Here is a 20,198-nt window from a genome sequence, read left to right on the forward strand (position 1 = left end):
TATCTAGTCTATACCTCCTTTTTCTCCAACTCTGAAAAACTGATCTTGAAGCTATATTTGTGCCAAGAAATATTTTAAAATTGAATGGAATAGAGTCCAAACTCAAACACATCTTTAACTTCTTAAAAGCTGTGTTCACTTGGACACAGGATATCCAGATCAATACAATCTGTGCAGAAAAGTCTGAACCACTGTCCCTGCCTTCTGTGTGTGCTGGGGGTGGTGACGTTAGCATGTAGGGAAAATTCCATCTCCTCCTTCAACCGCTGGTTGTGTGCCCAGTGCCCAGAGAACCTGCTGTCTCTCTCCTACCCCATGGCACCCACACTCCACTCCACATCAGGAGGAGTTACTTCCCTCCTTAAGGGGACTGCTCTTTTGCTTTCTGTGAGCAAACTCAATGCCTGTCATGAAAACCAGCCAGATAGCTTGGGGTCGAATCCTCTTAATTTTCTGTCATCCCTTCTCCACCTGACACAGCGTGAACTTGCTGGATGTTGAAAAGAAGGTGGTGTTCCAGCAATCCCAAGATGAATGTGTTTCAGTACCTTCCACTCTCCAGGAAGGTTCTGCCTGCAACCAGCCTTCCAGTGATGGAAAATTTGCATTTGATGAAGAGAATGTGGAGTCTGCCATGGATGGAGCCTGTGGTTGCTCTCATGCTGAAGAGGATGAAATTTCGACTGGTCTCCCAGGTAGTCTTCGATATATCTGTTAGTCTACTCTGGGAGAATGATCCCGTTTGATAGACCCTATGCTTCCATACTGAAGCCTGATTTGAACCAGACTCTATAGTTGCATTTAAAATGAGACATTCTATGAATGAACTTTTCTAAGTTCCCTGTCATGGTTGTCCCTGGGGTAAACCGCTCTACCCAAGGTGGTCCAGCCAGACTCACATGAACCTTAGCAATTGTGGCACAGGAGGTACAAAGGCTTCCTAATTTTGAATGAACCTCTTATCTCACAGGAAATGCTTTAATTGTCATTTCTGGGTAATGTCCCTGCGTTCCTACACCTGTCCAAGGCTTTTTGCAGTCTTGTTTATTTCTTTGGAGGTGTCACGACTTTCGTTCACGTCTGTCAACCCATAGCCTCTCTCTTTTCCTTGGACTTATCTTGTTCGAAGTTTCTGATAGCAGAAGGTAATGCGCACTGTCAGTTTTTGGTATGTTTCTCTGAGGTAACGGAAAAGGCAATGGGAACCCACTCCAGTACTCTTGCCTGGAAAATCCCATGGATGGAGTAGCCTGGTAGGCTCCATGGGGTCGCGAAGTCCATGGGGACACGACTGTGCGACTTCACTTTCACTTTTCACTTTCATGCGTTGAGAAGGAAATGGCAACCCCCTCCAGTGTCTTGCCTGGAGAATCCCAGCGACGGGGGATCCTGGTGGTCTGCCGTCTATGAGGTCGCACAGACGGACACGACTGAAGCGACTTAGCAGCAGCAGCAGCAGCTCTGAGGGAAGACAGGGCCCTGGAACTTCCCAACCTGATGAATGGCCTCTGTTTGCAGCTTTGAGATTCATTTGACTTGATGGTGTGTGGATTCCACTCCCATTTAATCTCAGTGTGAAATCACTTATCCCATTAATAAACAACATTTCAGATGAAAAAAGCCTGAGTATTATAGCAGGCTGAGGATATAATTAAGTTGTTCCCCAGGAACTGTGGGGAAAAGGATATATTTAGCTGTTTGCACAGACTGGGGATCAGGATACTCTGCCGATGACATATCATATCAAGGAAATTTGTCCAATGGCTCAAGAAGGAAACCCAGTGCCTTCTTCTGAGGCTCATTCTAGGGCCTCCTGGATTATTTCTGTCTCAATAGCCTGTTACCACATTCTGAAGATAGGCACAGGATTGGGCGTTTTGGAAAGGCATTTGCCTGACATAACTCTTCTGTTAATTTCTTTGCAGAAAACCAGAATGGTCACGATGACCTGAAAGGAGCAGCGGTTGGGGCCCCGAGGTAATTTTGAATATCTGTGGGCTCCTGTACAGTGATAACCTCTGCAGACCTCTGATGCGGGGAAAGACAGAAAGTGCTGAATATATTGTGTCGTCAGTTTTGCCCACCACTATTATTCTTTTTCATAATGTTCTCTGCTTTCACTGTGGTACTTGTATTGTTTCCAATTTCTTATTTACTGGTCAAGTTTCAAACCCAAGTCAGTCGACCCAGGTGAACTAAGTCAGAGTGATTTTTTTGCACTCAATTTTTATATCAGGTGTGGTTTCTAGAGTGAGATGCATATCTGCTATATGTTTGGTGTTAGCATGCTGGCATGTGTGTCATAGTAATGTCAATGCCATGTAAGTGGAAGTGTGAAAGCCACTACTCCGTGTCCCTGTATGTGAGGCGTGACTGTACCATCACAGAGAAATCTGTCTGTTCATCAGCCTGTTATTTGGTCAGACCACTGAGCACCTACTGCTTTTTCTCTCTTCTGCCCCTGTAAAACCACGCTGTGTCTCACACACAAAACAGAGTTTTCTCCCTGTCATGGATCAGACCCTTGGCTTCACCACTCAAACATTCCATCAAAACCAGATAGGACTGTACAGTTTCTGATAAGTCTTGGCTTAGTCTTTTGCCGTCCCTCCCCACCAGGTTCAACAGACAGCTGCCACAGATGATAGAGAATGGAGTCCCACAGGACTCTCTAGATGAACACTACCTGACTTACTCAGTTCTTCCTGACCTGTCAGACTCCTTCTGGCCTTATCGGAGCAATGCCATCTTCTCACCTGAGGACGTGGATGTGTCTTATGCTCGGGATGTAACCAGTGAGTATTTTCTTGTGATAGAACTCCACCTATATGCCCAGGTAGACTCTGTACGCTTCGTACTCCCCACCTCTGCGGTGCTGAGGTTTGTCATCCCTGTTGGAAGCGCTGTAGACAGTGATTTGGATGAGACTCTGTGGTAGAGTTTTAAGTACAGACATCAGGTGGGTCAGGGAGCTCTCATTCATTTTTTGGCTCCGGGCTTGTCTCTGTCACCCTGACCCCAGTATCAGGCATTTGACACAAAGCACTTGTGACAACTCTCAACCACCTCAGCTGGAAATCCACAGGAGGTGTCTGTCAGAACTCGTTTGGAGCCAGTGTGTTGTTCCCCGCAATGAGTTAAATTTTTGTCAATGTTCGTGGCCTCTCCAGAAGTGATGACAGACTTGCCTCTTTATAAGGAGAGGTGATTTCCATCATGTGTTTTACTGCGCTCAGCCCCAGTCTCCCTTTTCTCGATGTTGGCAGGTCTTAGCTAAGATGGTATCTGACACCAAGACAGACACAACTGTCCCATTGCCTTGCTTGGATGTTTCCATGAAGTAAGGCTGGGCTCTGGCAGTTCCTCCAGCTTCAAATGGTCATGGTTTCTGTGTAGCACCAAAGATTCTTTTTGATTTGAAGGTTAATAGATTTCACTGGGCTTCCCTGGTGGCTCAGATGGTAAAGAATCTGCCCGCAATGCAGGAGACCCAGGTTCAATCCCTGTATCATGAAGATCCTCTGGACAAGAGAATGGCACCCACTCTAGTATTCTTGGGTGGAGAATTCAATGGACAGAGAGGAGCCTGGTGGGCTATAGTCCATGCGGTCACAAAGAGACCGCCACTACTGAGCGGCTAACGCTTTCACAATTCACCCATCACTCTAGTCTCAAGTATAAATTCCTCTAAACCATCAACAACCACATAGTCTGATGGGACCAAGCAGCACTATAGAAATAATTCTAGAAAATAACTCAGCTCATTTTCTAGCATCTCTGTGGAAAATACATTTTTAAGTGCTTCTACAGACTCAGAACGAAGGCTGTTGGGAGAGATACCAGATCAATCAGCAAATTTCCTCGATGGGTCTGGAAGCAGTCCAGTCTAATTCTCATACGACTTAAGTGTCCTAGAATATCTTTGCTAAAGAATTATGTTCTTACAATTAGAATATTAAGGTCCCTGTTGTATATGTGTTTCCTGAGTAGATATGTGTGAGATCTGATTTGCTTCTTATGACCTGCTGTCTCTGAATTTCCTACTAGACAATGAAAACGATCACAAGCAAGTGAGTGGACAAGAGCTCTCATTTCCCAGGTAATTTGAAAATCTGTGGGCTGTGAATGTCAGTGGTGACAGCAGGAGACCTCAGATCCAGAGAAAAATAGAAAGTACTCTATATAACTCTTTCATCTATTCATGCAGCAGCAAGTATCTCTTTAGTAGTGTTGTCTATTTATGTTTCACAAGTTTGTGCGTTTCAGTTTTTCAATCCTTCAAGTTTAGTAATGTACAGTGAGTTGTCCCAGGTGAAATAACTAAACCTGGGAGTTCCTGTATTCGTGTGTTTTCTCCTGAGTGGGTAAAGTAGGGTGAGAGCCTATGGGTCTTACACTGGTTTGGCATCAGCATGTTGGTAAATATTTGATTTCAAGGGAGGAAAATCGAACGATATTCATATTACAACAAAATATTGAAAAAAATAGTTCTTGAAGGCAGAATATCTAGTCTATACCTCCTTTTTCTCCAACTCTGAAAAACTGATCTTGAAGCTATATTTGTGCCAAGAAATATTTTAAAATTGAATGGAATAGAGTCCAAACTCAAACACATCTTTAACTTCTTAAAAGCTGTGTTCACTTGGACACAGGATATCCAGATCAATACAATCTGTGCAGAAAAGTCTGAACCACTGTCCCTGCCTTCTGTGTGTGCTGGGGGTGGTGACGTTAGCATGTAGGGAAAATTCCATCTCCTCCTTCAACCGCTGGTTGTGTGCCCAGTGCCCAGAGAACCTGCTGTCTCTCTCCTACCCCATGGCACCCACACTCCACTCCACATCAGGAGGAGTTACTTCCCTCCTTAAGGGGACTGCTCTTTTGCTTTCTGTGAGCAAACTCAATGCCTGTCATGAAAACCAGCCAGATAGCTTGGGGTCGAATCCTCTTAATTTTCTGTCATCCCTTCTCCACCTGACACAGCGTGAACTTGCTGGATGTTGAAAAGAAGGTGGTGTTCCAGCAATCCCAAGATGAATGTGTTTCAGTACCTTCCACTCTCCAGGAAGGTTCTGCCTGCAACCAGCCTTCCAGTGATGGAAAATTTGCATTTGATGAAGAGAATGTGGAGTCTGCCATGGATGGAGCCTGTGGTTGCTCTCATGCTGAAGAGGATGAAATTTCGACTGGTCTCCCAGGTAGTCTTCGATATATCTGTTAGTCTACTCTGGGAGAATGATCCCGTTTGATAGACCCTATGCTTCCATACTGAAGCCTGATTTGAACCAGACTCTATAGTTGCATTTAAAATGAGACATTCTATGAATGAACTTTTCTAAGTTCCCTGTCATGGTTGTCCCTGGGGTAAACCGCTCTACCCAAGGTGGTCCAGCCAGACTCACATGAACCTTAGCAATTGTGGCACAGGAGGTACAAAGGCTTCCTAATTTTGAATGAACCTCTTATCTCACAGGAAATGCTTTAATTGTCATTTCTGGGTAATGTCCCTGCGTTCCTACACCTGTCCAAGGCTTTTTGCAGTCTTGTTTATTTCTTTGGAGGTGTCACGACTTTCGTTCACGTCTGTCAACCCATAGCCTCTCTCTTTTCCTTGGACTTATCTTGTTCGAAGTTTCTGATAGCAGAAGGTAATGCGCACTGTCATTTTTTGGTATGTTTCTCTGAGGTAACGGAAAAGGCAATGGGAACCCACTCCAGTACTCTTGCCTGGAAAATCCCATGGATGGAGTAGCCTGGTAGGCTCCATGGGGTCGCGAAGTCCATGGGGACACGACTGTGCGACTTCACTTTCACTTTTCACTTTCATGCGTTGAGAAGGAAATGGCAACCCCCTCCAGTGTCTTGCCTGGAGAATCCCAGCGACGGGGGATCCTGGTGGTCTGCCGTCTATGAGGTCGCACAGACGGACACGACTGAAGCGACTTAGCAGCAGCAGCAGCAGCTCTGAGGGAAGACAGGGCCCTGGAACTTCCCAACCTGATGAATGGCCTCTGTTTGCAGCTTTGAGATTCATTTGACTTGATGGTGTGTGGATTCCACTCCCATTTAATCTCAGTGTGAAATCACTTATCCCATTAATAAACAACATTTCAGATGAAAAAAGCCTGAGTATTATAGCAGGCTGAGGATATAATTAAGTTGTTCCCCAGGAACTGTGGGGAAAAGGATATATTTAGCTGTTTGCACAGACTGGGGATCAGGATACTCTGCCGATGACATATCATATCAAGGAAATTTGTCCAATGGCTCAAGAAGGAAACCCAGTGCCTTCTTCTGAGGCTCATTCTAGGGCCTCCTGGATTATTTCTGTCTCAATAGCCTGTTACCACATTCTGAAGATAGGCACAGGATTGGGCATTTTGGAAAGGCATTTGCCTGACATAACTCTTCTGTTAATTTCTTTGCAGAAAACCAGAATGGTCACGATGACCTGAAAGGAGCAGCGGTTGGGGCCCCGAGGTAATTTTGAATATCTGTGGGCTCCTGTACAGTGATAACCTCTGCAGACCTCTGATGCGGGGAAAGACAGAAAGTGCTGAATATATTGTGTCGTCAGTTTTGCCCACCACTATTATTCTTTTTCATAATGTTCTCTGCTTTCACTGTGGTACTTGTATTGTTTCCAATTTCTTATTTACTGGTCAAGTTTCAAACCCAAGTCAGTCGACCCAGGTGAACTAAGTCAGAGTGATTTTTTTGCACTCAATTTTTATATCAGGTGTGGTTTCTAGAGTGAGATGCATATCTGCTATATGTTTGGTGTTAGCATGCTGGCATGTGTGTCATAGTAATGTCAATGCCATGTAACTGGAAGTGTGAAAGCCACTACTCCGTGTCCCTGTATGTGAGGCGTGACTGTACCATCACAGAGAAATCTGTCTGTTCATCAGCCTGTTATTTGGTCAGACCACTGAGCACCTACTGCTTTTTCTCTCTTCTGCCCCTGTAAAACCACGCTGTGTCTCACACACAAAACAGAGTTTTCTCCCTGTCATGGATCAGACCCTTGGCTTCACCACTCAAACATTCCATCAAAACCAGATAGGACTGTACAGTTTCTGATAAGTCTTGGCTTAGTCTTTTGCCGTCCCTCCCCACCAGGTTCAACAGACAGCTGCCACAGATGATAGAGAATGGAGTCCCACAGGACTCTCTAGATGAACACTACCTGACTTACTCAGTTCTTCCTGACCTGTCAGACTCCTTCTGGCCTTATCGGAGCAATGCCATCTTCTCACCTGAGGACGTGGAAGTGTCTTATGCTCGGGATGTAACCAGTGAGTATTTTCTTGTGATAGAACTCCACCTATATGCCCAGGTAGACTCTGTACGCTTCGTACTCCCCACCTCTGCGGTGCTGAGGTTTGTCATCCCTGTTGGAAGCGTTGTAGACAGTGATTTGGATGAGACTCTGTGGTAGAGTTTTAAGTACAGACATCAGGTGGGTCAGGGAGCTCTCATTCATTTTTTGGCTCCGGGCTTGTCTCTGTCACCCTGACCCCAGTATCAGGCATTTGACACAAAGCACTTGTGACAACTCTCAACCACCTCAGCTGGAAATCCACAGGAGGTGTCTGTCAGAACTCGTTTGGAGCCAGTGTGTTGTTCCCCGCAATGAGTTAAATTTTTGTCAATGTTCGTGGCCTCTCCAGAAGTGATGACAGACTTGCCTCTTTATAAGGAGAGGTGATTTCCATCATGTGTTTTACTGCGCTCAGCCCCAGTCTCCCTTTTCTCGATGTTGGCAGGTCTTAGCTAAGATGGTATCTGACACCAAGACAGACACAACTGTCCCATTGCCTTGCTTGGATGTTTCCATGAAGTAAGGCTGGGCTCTGGCAGTTCCTCCAGCTTCAAATGGTCATGGTTTCTGTGTAGCACCAAAGATTCTTTTTGATTTGAAGGTTAATAGATTTCACTGGGCTTCCCTGGTGGCTCAGATGGTAAAGAATCTGCCCGCAATGCAGGAGACCCAGGTTCAATCCCTGTATCATGAAGATCCTCTGGACAAGAGAATGGCACCCACTCTAGTATTCTTGGGTGGAGAATTCAATGGACAGAGAGGAGCCTGGTGGGCTATAGTCCATGCGGTCACAAAGAGACCGCCACCATTGAGCGGCTAACGCTTTCACAATTCACCCATCACTCTAGTCTCAAGCATAAATTCCTCTGAACCATCAACAACCACATAGTCTGATGGGACCAAGCAGCACTATAGAAATAATTCTAGAAAATAACTCAGCTCATTTTCTAGCATCTCTGTGGAAAATACATTTTTAAGTGCTTCTACAGACTTAGAACGAAGGCTGTTGGGAGAGATACCAGATCAATCAGCAAATTTCCTCGATGGGTCTGGAAGCAGTCCAGTCTAATTCTCATACGACTTAAGTGTCCTAGAATATCTTTGCTAAAGAATTATGTTCTTGCAATTAGAATATTAAGGTCCCTGTTGTATATGTGTTTCCTGAGTAGATATGTGTGAGATCTGATTTGCTTCTTATGACCTGCTGTCTCTGAATTTCCTACTAGACAATGAAAACGATCACAAGCAAGTGAGTGGACAAGAGCTCTCATTTCCCAGGTAATTTGAAAATCTGTGGGCTGTGAATGTCAGTGGTGACAGCAGGAGACCTCAGATCCAGAGAAAAATAGAAAGTACTCTATATAACTCTTTCATCTATTCATGCAGCAGCAAGTATCTCTTTAGTAGTGTTGTCTATTTATGTTTCACAAGTTTGTGCGTTTCAGTTTTTCAATCCTTCAAGTTTAGTAATGTACAGTGAGTTGTCCCAGGTGAAATAACTAAACCTGGGAGTTCCTGTATTCGTGTGTTTTCTCCTGAGTGGGTAAAGTAGGGTGAGAGCCTATGGGTCTTACACTGGTTTGGCATCAGCATGTTGGTAAATATTTGATTTCAAGGGAGGAAAATCGAACGATATTCATATTACAACAAAATATTGAAAAAAATAGTTCTTGAAGGCAGAATATCTAGTCTATACCTCCTTTTTCTCCAACTCTGAAAAACTGATCTTGAAGCTATATTTGTGCCAAGAAATATTTTAAAATTGAATGGAATAGAGTCCAAACTCAAACACATCTTTAACTTCTTAAAAGCTGTGTTCACTTGGACACAGGATATCCAGATCAATACAATCTGTGCAGAAAAGTCTGAACCACTGTCCCTGCCTTCTGTGTGTGCTGGGGGTGGTGACGTTAGCATGTAGGGAAAATTCCATCTCCTCCTTCAACCGCTGGTTGTGTGCCCAGTGCCCAGAGAACCTGCTGTCTCTCTCCTACCCCATGGCACCCACACTCCACTCCACATCAGGAGGAGTTACTTCCCTCCTTAAGGGGACTGCTCTTTTGCTTTCTGTGAGCAAACTCAATGCCTGTCATGAAAACCAGCCAGATAGCTTGGGGTCGAATCCTCTTAATTTTCTGTCATCCCTTCTCCACCTGACACAGCGTGAACTTGCTGGATGTTGAAAAGAAGGTGGTGTTCCAGCAATCCCAAGATGAATGTGTTTCAGTACCTTCCACTCTCCAGGAAGGTTCTGCCTGCAACCAGCCTTCCAGTGATGGAAAATTTGCATTTGATGAAGAGAATGTGGAGTCTGCCATGGATGGAGCCTGTGGTTGCTCTCATGCTGAAGAGGATGAAATTTCGACTGGTCTCCCAGGTAGTCTTCGATATATCTGTTAGTCTACTCTGGGAGAATGATCCCGTTTGATAGACCCTATGCTTCCATACTGAAGCCTGATTTGAACCAGACTCTATAGTTGCATTTAAAATGAGACATTCTATGAATGAACTTTTCTAAGTTCCCTGTCATGGTTGTCCCTGGGGTAAACCGCTCTACCCAAGGTGGTCCAGCCAGACTCACATGAACCTTAGCAATTGTGGCACAGGAGGTACAAAGGCTTCCTAATTTTGAATGAACCTCTTATCTCACAGGAAATGCTTTAATTGTCATTTCTGGGTAATGTCCCTGCGTTCCTACACCTGTCCAAGGCTTTTTGCAGTCTTGTTTATTTCTTTGGAGGTGTCACGACTTTCGTTCACGTCTGTCAACCCATAGCCTCTCTCTTTTCCTTGGACTTATCTTGTTCGAAGTTTCTGATAGCAGAAGGTAATGCGCACTGTCAGTTTTTGGTATGTTTCTCTGAGGTAACGGAAAAGGCAATGGGAACCCACTCCAGTACTCTTGCCTGGAAAATCCCATGGATGGAGTAGCCTGGTAGGCTCCATGGGGTCGCGAAGTCCATGGGGACACGACTGTGCGACTTCACTTTCACTTTTCACTTTCATGCATTGAGAAGGAAATGGCAACCCCCTCCAGTGTCTTGCCTGGAGAATCCCAGCGACGGGGGATCCTGGTGGTCTGCCGTCTATGAGGTCGCACAGACGGACACGACTGAAGCGACTTAGCAGCAGCAGCAGCAGCTCTGAGGGAAGACAGGGCCCTGGAACTTCCCAACCTGATGAATGGCCTCTGTTTGCAGCTTTGAGATTCATTTGACTTGATGGTGTGTGGATTCCACTCCCATTTAATCTCAGTGTGAAATCACTTATCCCATTAATAAACAACATTTCAGATGAAAAAAGCCTGAGTATTATAGCAGGCTGAGGATATAATTAAGTTGTTCCCCAGGAACTGTGGGGAAAAGGATATATTTAGCTGTTTGCACAGACTGGGGATCAGGATACTCTGCCGATGACATATCATATCAAGGAAATTTGTCCAATGGCTCAAGAAGGAAACCCAGTGCCTTCTTCTGAGGCTCATTCTAGGGCCTCCTGGATTATTTCTGTCTCAATAGCCTGTTACCACATTCTGAAGATAGGCACAGGATTGGGCGTTTTGGAAAGGCATTTGCCTGACATAACTCTTCTGTTAATTTCTTTGCAGAAAACCAGAATGGTCTCGATGACCTGAAAGGAGCAGCGGTTGGGGCCCCGAGGTAATTTTGAATATCTGTGGGCTCCTGTACAGTGATAACCTCTGCAGACCTCTGATGCGGGGAAAAACAGAAAGTGCTGAATATATTGTGTCGTCAGTTTTGCCCACCACTATTATTCTTTTTCATAATGTTCTCTGCTTTCACTGTGGTACTTGTATTGTTTCCAATTTCTTATTTACTGGTCAAGTTTCAACCCCAAGTCAGTCGACCCAGGTGAACTAAGTCAGAGTGATGTTTTTGCACTCAATTTTTATATCAGGTGTGGTTTCTAGAGTGAGATGCATATCTGCTATATGTTTGGTGTTAGCATGCTGGCATGTGTGTCATAGTAATGTCAATGCCATGTAAGTGGAAGTGTGAAAGCCACTACTCCGTGTCCCTGTATGTGAGGCGTGACTGTACCATCACAGAGAAATCTGTCTGTTCATCAGCCTGTTATTTGGTCAGACCACTGAGCACCTACTGCTTTTTCTCTCTTCCGCCCCTGTAAAACCACGCTGTGTCTCACACACAAAACAGAGTTTTCTCCCTGTCATGGATCAGAACCTTGGCTTCACCACTCAAACATTCCATCAAAACCAGATAGGACTGTACAGTTTCTGATAAGTCTTGGCTTAATCTTTTGCCGTCCCTCCCCACCAGGTTCAACAGACAGCTGCCACAGATGATAGAGAATGGAGTCCCACAGGACTCTCTAGATGAACACTACCTGACTTACTCAGTTCTTCCTGACCTGTCAGACTCCTTCTGGCCTTATCGGAGCAATGCCATCTTCTCACCTGAGGACGTGGATGTGTCTTATGCTCGGGATGTAACCAGTGAGTATTTTCTTGTGATAGAACTCCACCTATATGCCCAGGTAGACTCTGTACGCTTCGTAGTCCCCACCTCTGGGGTGCTGAGGTTTGTCATCCCTGTTGGAAGCGCTGTAGACAGTGATTTGGATGAGACTCTGTGGTAGAGTTTTAAGTACAGACATCAGGTGGGTCTGGGAGCTATGCTGTCTTCTTCATTCAGGTGGAGCCTACGGGTCCGGCCCCAAGTTAGGTCATGGCTCAAGGCTATTGTGACACACTCACTCACTTGTATGTGTGCAGGTGTCCGGAGATGACTGTTTTTTCCTGACTCCAATGCAATGTCTCTTCTTGCCCACAATGCTCCCATCTCCATACCCAAGTGTCCCTGGAATTTCTGTGCCTTTCCAGAGGCGCTAACAGCCTTAATGATTTGTTGCTTCCCTGGTGTCACTGCTGTCATCCCCGGTGTCTGTCTCCTCTAAATTGCTTGTCTTAGCAAACCAAGCATCTGGACCCCAGGATGCAAAGAGCCCTCCCATCACCTTGCTTGTATGTTTCTGCAAAGCACGGCAGAGCCCTGGCATTTTCCCACCCCATGAATGACTGAAGGTTCCGTGTAACAACTAGGATTCATGTGATTCTAGGTTTTGTTCATTCCACTCATCATTCTGCTAAAGTAGTCAGCTTATGATGAGAAAGGCCTGAGTATGACAATATTCTGCTCGATTGCTGTGGGCTATTCCCCAGACTCTGTGGGGAAGATGAATCTTGAACTTTTTACTCAGACTTGGAAGAGGATACTGTGGTGAGAATCTACCAGGGAAGGGAGATCTGGCCTGATGGCTCTGAAAAGCAAGCCAAGGAGAGTCTGAGAGATCCAACTTGAGGCATCTGGCATATCCTCCTTAAATAGCCTGTCATCGCAGTGCTGATATTGTCGTCCCCATGGCAGTATTGGACAGTGGATTATTAATTTACACAATGAGATCTGCTAAGTGTTTCTCAACTTGTCTGAATTTATCCACAGAAAATCTTGCTGATCTGGAGGACAAGGAAGATCAAGACATCATCTGTTCTAGGTAACTATGGAGAAACATGGGTCTGACATCAGTGGTGACATTTGGTCATCTCACATGCAGGGGAATCAGAAAGCGCTGAACATGCCTATTTCTTCCATTCAGACAACCACAAATTGTCCCTGGAACAAGGTTGTCTGTTTTCACCCTTCATGAATCCCTCTCAATGATAGTAACTTGCAATCAGTTGAAGCAGGGCTACTGATCAGCCACAGGATTTCTTGGACTCCTCTGTTCTCTCCTTCTTATGAAAACCAGCATGCGATACTTATCTGCCTCTGTCTTTAGTGTTATGACCTTGGCAGGTATTTCATGACAAGGTAGTATCTAGGAAACAAAAATTCATGTCACATTGCAGTATTAAAAATATTGGTCTTGGAGACAAGATTTCCAGGAGTCCATTATGATGCCAGAGCTGGTATTCATTTGGATGCAGCATGTAAATTTCAACAAAACTTATGGTGTATTTGAAGTCACCTTTATGTTCTGAGGACGTGTGTGACATGACTGTGTGTCCTGGGGTGGCTCATTTTCCTCCTGAGCTCATTTCTTCTCTGTGCTCAGAGCATCTCATGCTCACTCTCCTTCACTCTCTCTCCCTTTCCCTTTGCAAGCGCCTTCAGACCCCAGATGGGAGTTGTGGGTGGGGGGGATTGTTATACCTCCTTTAAGGGGACTCCCCATTTGTTTTCTGCAACCTCTCCCTTAACCCTCCCACCAAAACCAGCTGTGGCTCTAGGTTGACTAATCCCTCTTGTTTAACCATCTGCTCTCCCAACCCCTCAAATCTCAGTATGGATCAGCTCGTGGTAGAAGAGAATGAAGTCCAGCCGGACTCACTGGATGAATGTTACCTGGCTGCTTCTAGTGGCCATCATCTGACAGGTTCCTGTCATCCTTATAGAAGTGCCTCCTTCCCAACAGAGACAAGAGAAGATTTCTTGGATCTAGGTGTAAACGGTGAGTACTCCCAGACAGGTTCCTAGGCTCAGGTTGATTAGAACTGTGTTCTCAGTTTCAATTTTTAAAAGGCATCTCGAGCCTTTGCATTCTTCTTGCCCCAGGCTGCCGTCTGTCACCTGAACTTATCTCATCAGCACAGGCTTCTGGTATCACGTCAGACCAGAGAGGGCAAGTGGAGGGATCAGGGCAGAATCTCAGCTACCACTGTCTCACCTGCAGGAATTTGTGTAACAGAGCTCTTTTGATCAAGATAAGAATCCTTGTAGTCATGACATTTTGTTGCGAATTTTATTTCTTGAAGTTTCTGGCAAGTTCTCTGGCTTTTCATTCATGATTGCAATCTGCTCCATATTTGTAGCATGTTCTATTGTTCCCCAGCTCTAGATTCTTACCCCTGGGCTGCCAAGCTCCCTCTGAAGCATTTAGATACTAGCTCCTGAACATCAAATCTGCCTATGCCCTGTCATTTCCATGAAGCCAAGTATCTGTCTCTGTTGTTCCATCCTCAAGAGACACCCTTGTGTTTCATCCTTTGTGCAGCCAAAAGGAGTCTTCCACGTGCGGGTTATAGTTTCAATGTTTTATGCAATCTCAGTGGCATAACCGCATGGAAACTATCCATAACCTGTGTATCTGATAGGGGTATTGAGCTAATTTATGAGCCAGGTCCCCTTGGGTAGCAGTTCGTAGGGTATGGAAATGAAAACCTAGTATGAAATCCTTCTTGAGCTATTTTTTGACTTTTTCTTTAGGAGAAGTATTTTTATTGTTAGGACTTTGATTCATAAGATCATCTTGATTTCTTATTTCTCATTCTTCCCTGAGGAGCAGAGAAGCAAAGGCTTTCTCAGGATCACAGTAGTTCGCAAACCCGAAAGGGAACACACAGTTATTGTGCCCCTGTTGCCTGCCATGCTCCTTACTAAGTGAGCTCCAAGCGCACTACACCCCATTCAGCCCTCCCAGGCACCCTCTCAGGTGCCTGTGGTGTCTCATAGCGGAGCCGAGGGCGCTGAGGATCAGCAAGGTCCCTTCACTTGCCCCAGACTCCTGGCCACTGGCGGGTGGGACACTGACCTCTCCTGGGCCTGACTCCCTGGCTCAGGCTGTGTCCTCTCCTCTCAGTAGTTGGACCATCCGTGACTAAGAGAGGATGTTGCTCACCTTTTCCTCTTTGCCCCGACCAAATGATTTGTAGCTATGTTAATCTTCAACATCAAGTTGCCAGAGGGCTGCAGAGAACCCCTGTGGTCCCTCACTCAGACCTGCCAGCTCCCTATCCCTCTGTGCACTCTGTCCTGAGAGCAGAGCCAGCGGCTCCTCCAGCCCCTCCAGGTGGAGCCACAGCTCCACGGGGCTCTCTGGAGAATCAGCCAGGGTGAGAGTCCACACCTGTCCCCACCTCCTGCCCCCAGGTCACCTGCTGTCACGATGGGTCCAGGGACACCTTGAATTTGGCTGTGCTGAAGCCATTAAAAAACTGTGGAGCTCTATCTCAGAAACACTGACAGCCGGGTGTGGGTTCCTGTGAAGGGGATGAGTGAGGCTCAGACATGTGTCTCAGAAGTGAGATGTCAGTGATACGGCCCAGTCCTGCGAGTCCATTGTACACAGTGGGCCGGGAAAGGCCAAATCCCCACAGATGGATTGAGATGGATGAATGGAATATCTAAACTATACAGGGATCCATCCTGTGTCTTGAGTTTCATGATAACCTGAGTCCAGTGTGGATAGCTATTATGCAGCCATGTGGGTACAAGTAGTCAGGTCTACCCCATCCTCTCTGTACAAGGAGAAACCCTGCAGAAACAACACAAACACCTGATTTTTAAATTACAACTTGATCTTCTATTGGAGGACTTTCCCCACACTAACAATATTGGGCAGAATTGTTGATGTTGGATAAAATGTTCGGTTATTTTATATTCTGTCAATGGAAAGAATACTCAAAGCATAGGTCTAATAAAACCCATTCTCAAGAAAAGACAAAGAAAATTAGATGATGAAGTTACACAACGATAATTAAAAACAATCCTAGACATTGATTCAAAATAACATTGGAGAATGAGGGGATATGTAGTTTTGACAGTTCTTTCAAACACCAAATTTTATACGAGGATTTACCCTTTACCCAATATGAATTATCCTAAAATCTGATCAAGTGTCCTAAAATAGGAGGATGAATGATTAATGAACTTTGCCTGATGGAAATATGAAGGGCACACCAGACTGAGAGAAGTGCTTTTGGAAAAAGCCCCGGAAGCTCGCAGAGGCTCCTGGTGCAGGGCTGGGGTCAGAAAGGGGCCAGCCTGAGTCCTGGGAGGATTTGCAGAGGGAGTTGTGGGCAGTGATGTTGCAGAAGAAAGAGGGACTAGAAGACAGGAGCACTGGAAAGGCGAGTGAGGAGGTTAGATCTGTGGAGCAGAGAAGGGAGGATGAATTTCCATCAACTGAGGAACATGTGATAAAACAGGATTGGGGGGTGATAAGACAGGTGACCTTTGAGAGCGTGGAGAGGACTGAATCAGAGAAAACAGTTAGAAGGAGGTTGGATGAATCTTTGAGGAGAGTCAGACACAGATGCTGTCTGGAAGACTTAAGAGATAAGAGATCCATGAGAGACAGTTAAACAAACCTTGTTGAGGGTGCAGATGCATCAGCAGGAGGTGAGAGGAGAGCCCCACAGCAATGTAGAGCAGGCCCTGGCGGCTGTGACCTCACATGAGCCTGACCTGGACCTGAGGAGGGTACTTGATATCTTTGGTTAGCCCGCGTTCTGAGACTATGTCCTCATTTCACAGTAGAAATAGAAACAGATTTCATTAGGAGCACTGTCCAGGCACCAGTGGAGGAACGTGTATTGAAGGAGTATACATTGTGTCTCTCTCTAAAGAGACACAGGCGTGTTTCCAAGAGGGTCTCAGACCTCTTCTCCACTAGTCCTAGCTGCTAATACCATGCACCCCCCAGTCTGCTCCATGTGGAATAGATTTTCTTCTATATATACATGTATGGTTGAGTGAAAGCAGAGGCAAAAATTTCAAGCAAGGAAGTTCAAAAGGGTCTGGCGTGTACTCTCTCTTTCAGCTCAAATTCTAGTAGTACCTGAAGCCTTCAGGCCATATGTCTCTCCCTGTTCTTTTATTCCTGTGGGCAGATATCAACAACTCTTTCTCCCCCCATGCCTAGAGGCTTGTCTAGATCCTTTTCTCTAGGTTACAAGACGGAGGCTAAGAACAGAATACGAGGCTTGACCTCCTGTGTCACCCAAACCCTCTAGACTCAAGTGTCTGATTTCTCATTTCAAGAAATTGCAGCCTGGCACCTGCCTTCTCACCACCCCAGTCACAGCCAGAAATATGGCATCTTCTTCACATCGATGTCTGCCTTTGTTGTCTGGGTTTCTGGGTGGTTTCACTCATGGGCAAGGACGGTAGAAATGGGTGTCCAGAGAGGACTTAGCAAGGAAAAGCTTCCACTGGTCCTGAACCCTCCTTTCTTTTCAGGTGACCCCTGGGTGGACTGTCACCAGGGGCCTGTGAGTTTCCCAGGGTCAGAGGTGCAAACTCCACAAGCACAGCTTCAGGAAAGCACCCACGTGACCAATTGTCTGCAGCGGCAGCTGGACCAGCACTTTGACTGTGGTGACAGCAAAGCCATGCTTGGTCTTTCTTCCACCACCCAGGGCTTTCCCACCAACCCTGATTCTGGAAACCAAGGACCACTCTTTCTGGGTAAGAAAGAAAAGGGGATTCGAAAGCTCTGGTCCATGTACTGGTCATCACACAGCTGTGGGTGAAGGAGGCAGAGGGCCTCTCCCATGCCCGCTGTCGGCCCAGTTGAAACCTGTGACCCTCTACCAGAATGAGGTGAGCAAGAACCTGGGCCTCAGGAGCAGCTCAGCCTCAGGCCCTGGTTCTGCATATTCCTGCTTGTTTAACTGAGCCACGTTGTTTATCTTCCTAGGTATTTACCTCTCTCGTCCCTCATCTGAACACTTGAAAAATTCTCTCCTTTGCATGATTGTTGGGAATTGTAAACAGCATAATGTCCAGAGTGTCTGATTCACTAAAATTTGTTTGATAACCACTATGAATATAGAATATCTAAGCGTTGTGTCTTTCTGGTGCTTTAACACTTACAAAATCATTGCACAATGGTTGTTTCCTCTATGGTAGCATAGGCTTTATGGTCTACCCTTTCTCTAGACCCCATCTTCCCTTGCTTTCTCAGAAAGGTAGCTTGGCAATGTTTTCCTCTTCGTTCAACATGTGTCATCAAGGCGATTTACTCCTGTTGGGTGCTCTCAGTAACAGTGTATTAGCAACATTCAGTAGGAGTGTAAACACTGGCCCTGCAACTCAGTCCCATGTTTGCTTTTCATATCCAATTGATTTTCCTCATTGTACCTTCATTTTAGAATAAAGGGCTACCCTCATTTCTGAAGTGCACCCACCTGTCCCTTTTACGATACTCCATTTAAGTCCTTCTCTCCACTCATCTCCATGTCCGTCTCCTAGTTTTCCTCTCCTCTGGGTCCACATCTGTTCAAATTTCCTTAAAAGAGCTTTCAGACCCTCACATCCATTTCATCTGGGACGTATTCATCCTTACCCTCCATTGCTCTCCACATCGTCCCCTGGACCCTGACTCGACCTGGTGCTCATCCCTCAGGCTGTGGCCTCATCTGAGGAATAAGGAGAGACCCATGTCCTCAGGTAGAGGTGAGATAAGAAGGAGACGCCTTGTGGCAGCATGGAGAGTCTCAAGGAAAGTGCCCAGGGAGGGCCGGGATGCAGAGCCTGACAAGAGCCACTAGGTCTTGCGGTGTTTCTTGTCTTCTCTTCCCTCTCGTGTCTCCTTTTCTTGTGCTTGGCCTCCCACATTCTCAGCCAAGACTGAACCTCACTGGCTCGGTCACTCTGTTTCCTGCTCACCTCCCACGGAGTCCTGAGCATAAACCCAGGCTTCACAGCAGATTTTGCAGCAAAGGGTAGTTTTAATGCCCTTTACTTTCACACCCCTCCACACTGTGGCTCCCACCCACTGCTCATATCTCCTAGTTCCTGTCACCAAACAGAGCTTCTTGCTCCTTCTTCTTATTTTTCTATTTTGTTTTCCAAGTTCAACTTATCAGGAAGCCAATAGAATGACCCATTCAATAGCTCCAATCCTTCACTCATTTATTCCATCACAAACACACTCACTTGTGAGTCTTCTTCCATTTTTATCATATCGTCTATGTCTTATTTAAATTATATATACATATCATATGTAGTGTGTTTACATATATATGAAGTCTATATTCATGCACATTAAAAATCCTTCCAATTTACACTTCCCCACTTCTTTTCTCTCATGAGGTTTTCCTTCAATTTTGACTTTGCTTCATCTCTTCCCAGCCAACAGTGCAAACTGCATCCTGTAGGAGTTTCTTGCCTTTGTCTTTTCTACCTAGGAATTTCTGTTGTCATCCGTTTTATTCTTCTTGGCTCATTTTTGGCATCCGGAAGCATGTTTGCCCTGTGGCACACTTAACAATCCTGGGTAGTATAAGGAAGATCAGCAAAAAAGAAAATATAAAACTATCCCCATTGTCTTCACCTACCCATGGGCTTTCAGATGGCCTTTCTTGTTCCTGGACACTTTCTGTACCTGATGTCCTCCTTGGGTGAAGGAGTAAGTCTTCGTAAATCATGATTAACAATGGATCCTGTTGGTTGTGGTTTTATCTTCAGAGCTGGATGCTTCCATCAGAATGAAGAACCCTCCCAAGCTGGAAGGTGAGGGCGCCGCAGCAGGCGCACACGTGCATCCAGTGTGTAGCAAGATGAAGTGCTTAAGTGTCCTGAAGGAGAAGATTATCAAAAGAAAACTGCTGTTTGGCAAGTGGAGACTGGCATGCAGATTCCCTGGCCTTCAAGCTTAGGGAACAATGGTAATTCCATGTACTTCTACCTTATGCTCATTATCTGTTGTGGCTAAATCTCCCACTAATTGTTCTCTTCCTCATTTGTTCACTCAACAGCTGACACTACCTCTGTGTGGTCTTTCCTCTCTTTTCCATGGGGGCTGCCACCCTGCAGTGCCCTTCCATCTCAATCTCCTCTTTCCACTCGGACCTCTACTGTTTTCCCACTGCTGCCATCCTCATATTCCCTCTGACCTTTCCTATTAGCCACAAGGAAGCCCAGATCCGTGGTCCTCCTCATCAGAATAGCAGCATTTAAGCCACTGAAAACATTGGCCTTAAATCACACACATGCTTGGTTTCTTCACCTTACTTTCCCTGCCCCTGCCTCCAAGTCCACTGCCTCTTTCTTTCAGGATCGTGTCTTAAGGAATCACTCGCATGTGAGTTGGCTTCTGGAGGAAAGTA

General features: G+C 45.6%; 1 protein-coding gene across 1 annotated transcript in view; it reads left to right on the forward strand.

Annotated features, from left to right (window-relative positions):
- LOC145504748 (NBPF family member NBPF19-like) overlaps nt 1-20,198 on the forward strand; it is a 363,203-nt gene that overhangs the window by 338,370 nt on the left and 4,635 nt on the right. Inside the window, exons 115-129 of the mRNA XM_081486054.1 lie at nt 481-695; nt 1,926-1,977; nt 2,620-2,795; nt 4,048-4,099; nt 4,984-5,198; nt 6,429-6,480; nt 7,123-7,298; nt 8,551-8,602; nt 9,487-9,701; nt 10,932-10,983; nt 11,626-11,801; nt 12,808-12,859; nt 13,650-13,816; nt 17,326-17,553; nt 19,558-19,757. Of these exons, the coding sequence (XP_081342180.1) occupies nt 481-695; nt 1,926-1,977; nt 2,620-2,795; nt 4,048-4,099; nt 4,984-5,198; nt 6,429-6,480; nt 7,123-7,298; nt 8,551-8,602; nt 9,487-9,701; nt 10,932-10,983; nt 11,626-11,801; nt 12,808-12,859; nt 13,650-13,816; nt 17,326-17,553; nt 19,558-19,748 (2,071 nt within the window). The 3' untranslated portion in view covers nt 19,749-19,757. The remainder of the gene's footprint in view (nt 1-480; nt 696-1,925; nt 1,978-2,619; nt 2,796-4,047; nt 4,100-4,983; nt 5,199-6,428; nt 6,481-7,122; nt 7,299-8,550; nt 8,603-9,486; nt 9,702-10,931; nt 10,984-11,625; nt 11,802-12,807; nt 12,860-13,649; nt 13,817-17,325; nt 17,554-19,557; nt 19,758-20,198) is intronic.

Source organism: Giraffa tippelskirchi, chromosome 5, assembly GCF_054371585.1.
Source record: "Giraffa tippelskirchi isolate mGirTip1 chromosome 5, T2T-mGirTip1v1.2.pri, whole genome shotgun sequence".
Classification (NCBI taxonomy): Eukaryota; Metazoa; Chordata; class Mammalia; order Artiodactyla; family Giraffidae; genus Giraffa; species Giraffa tippelskirchi.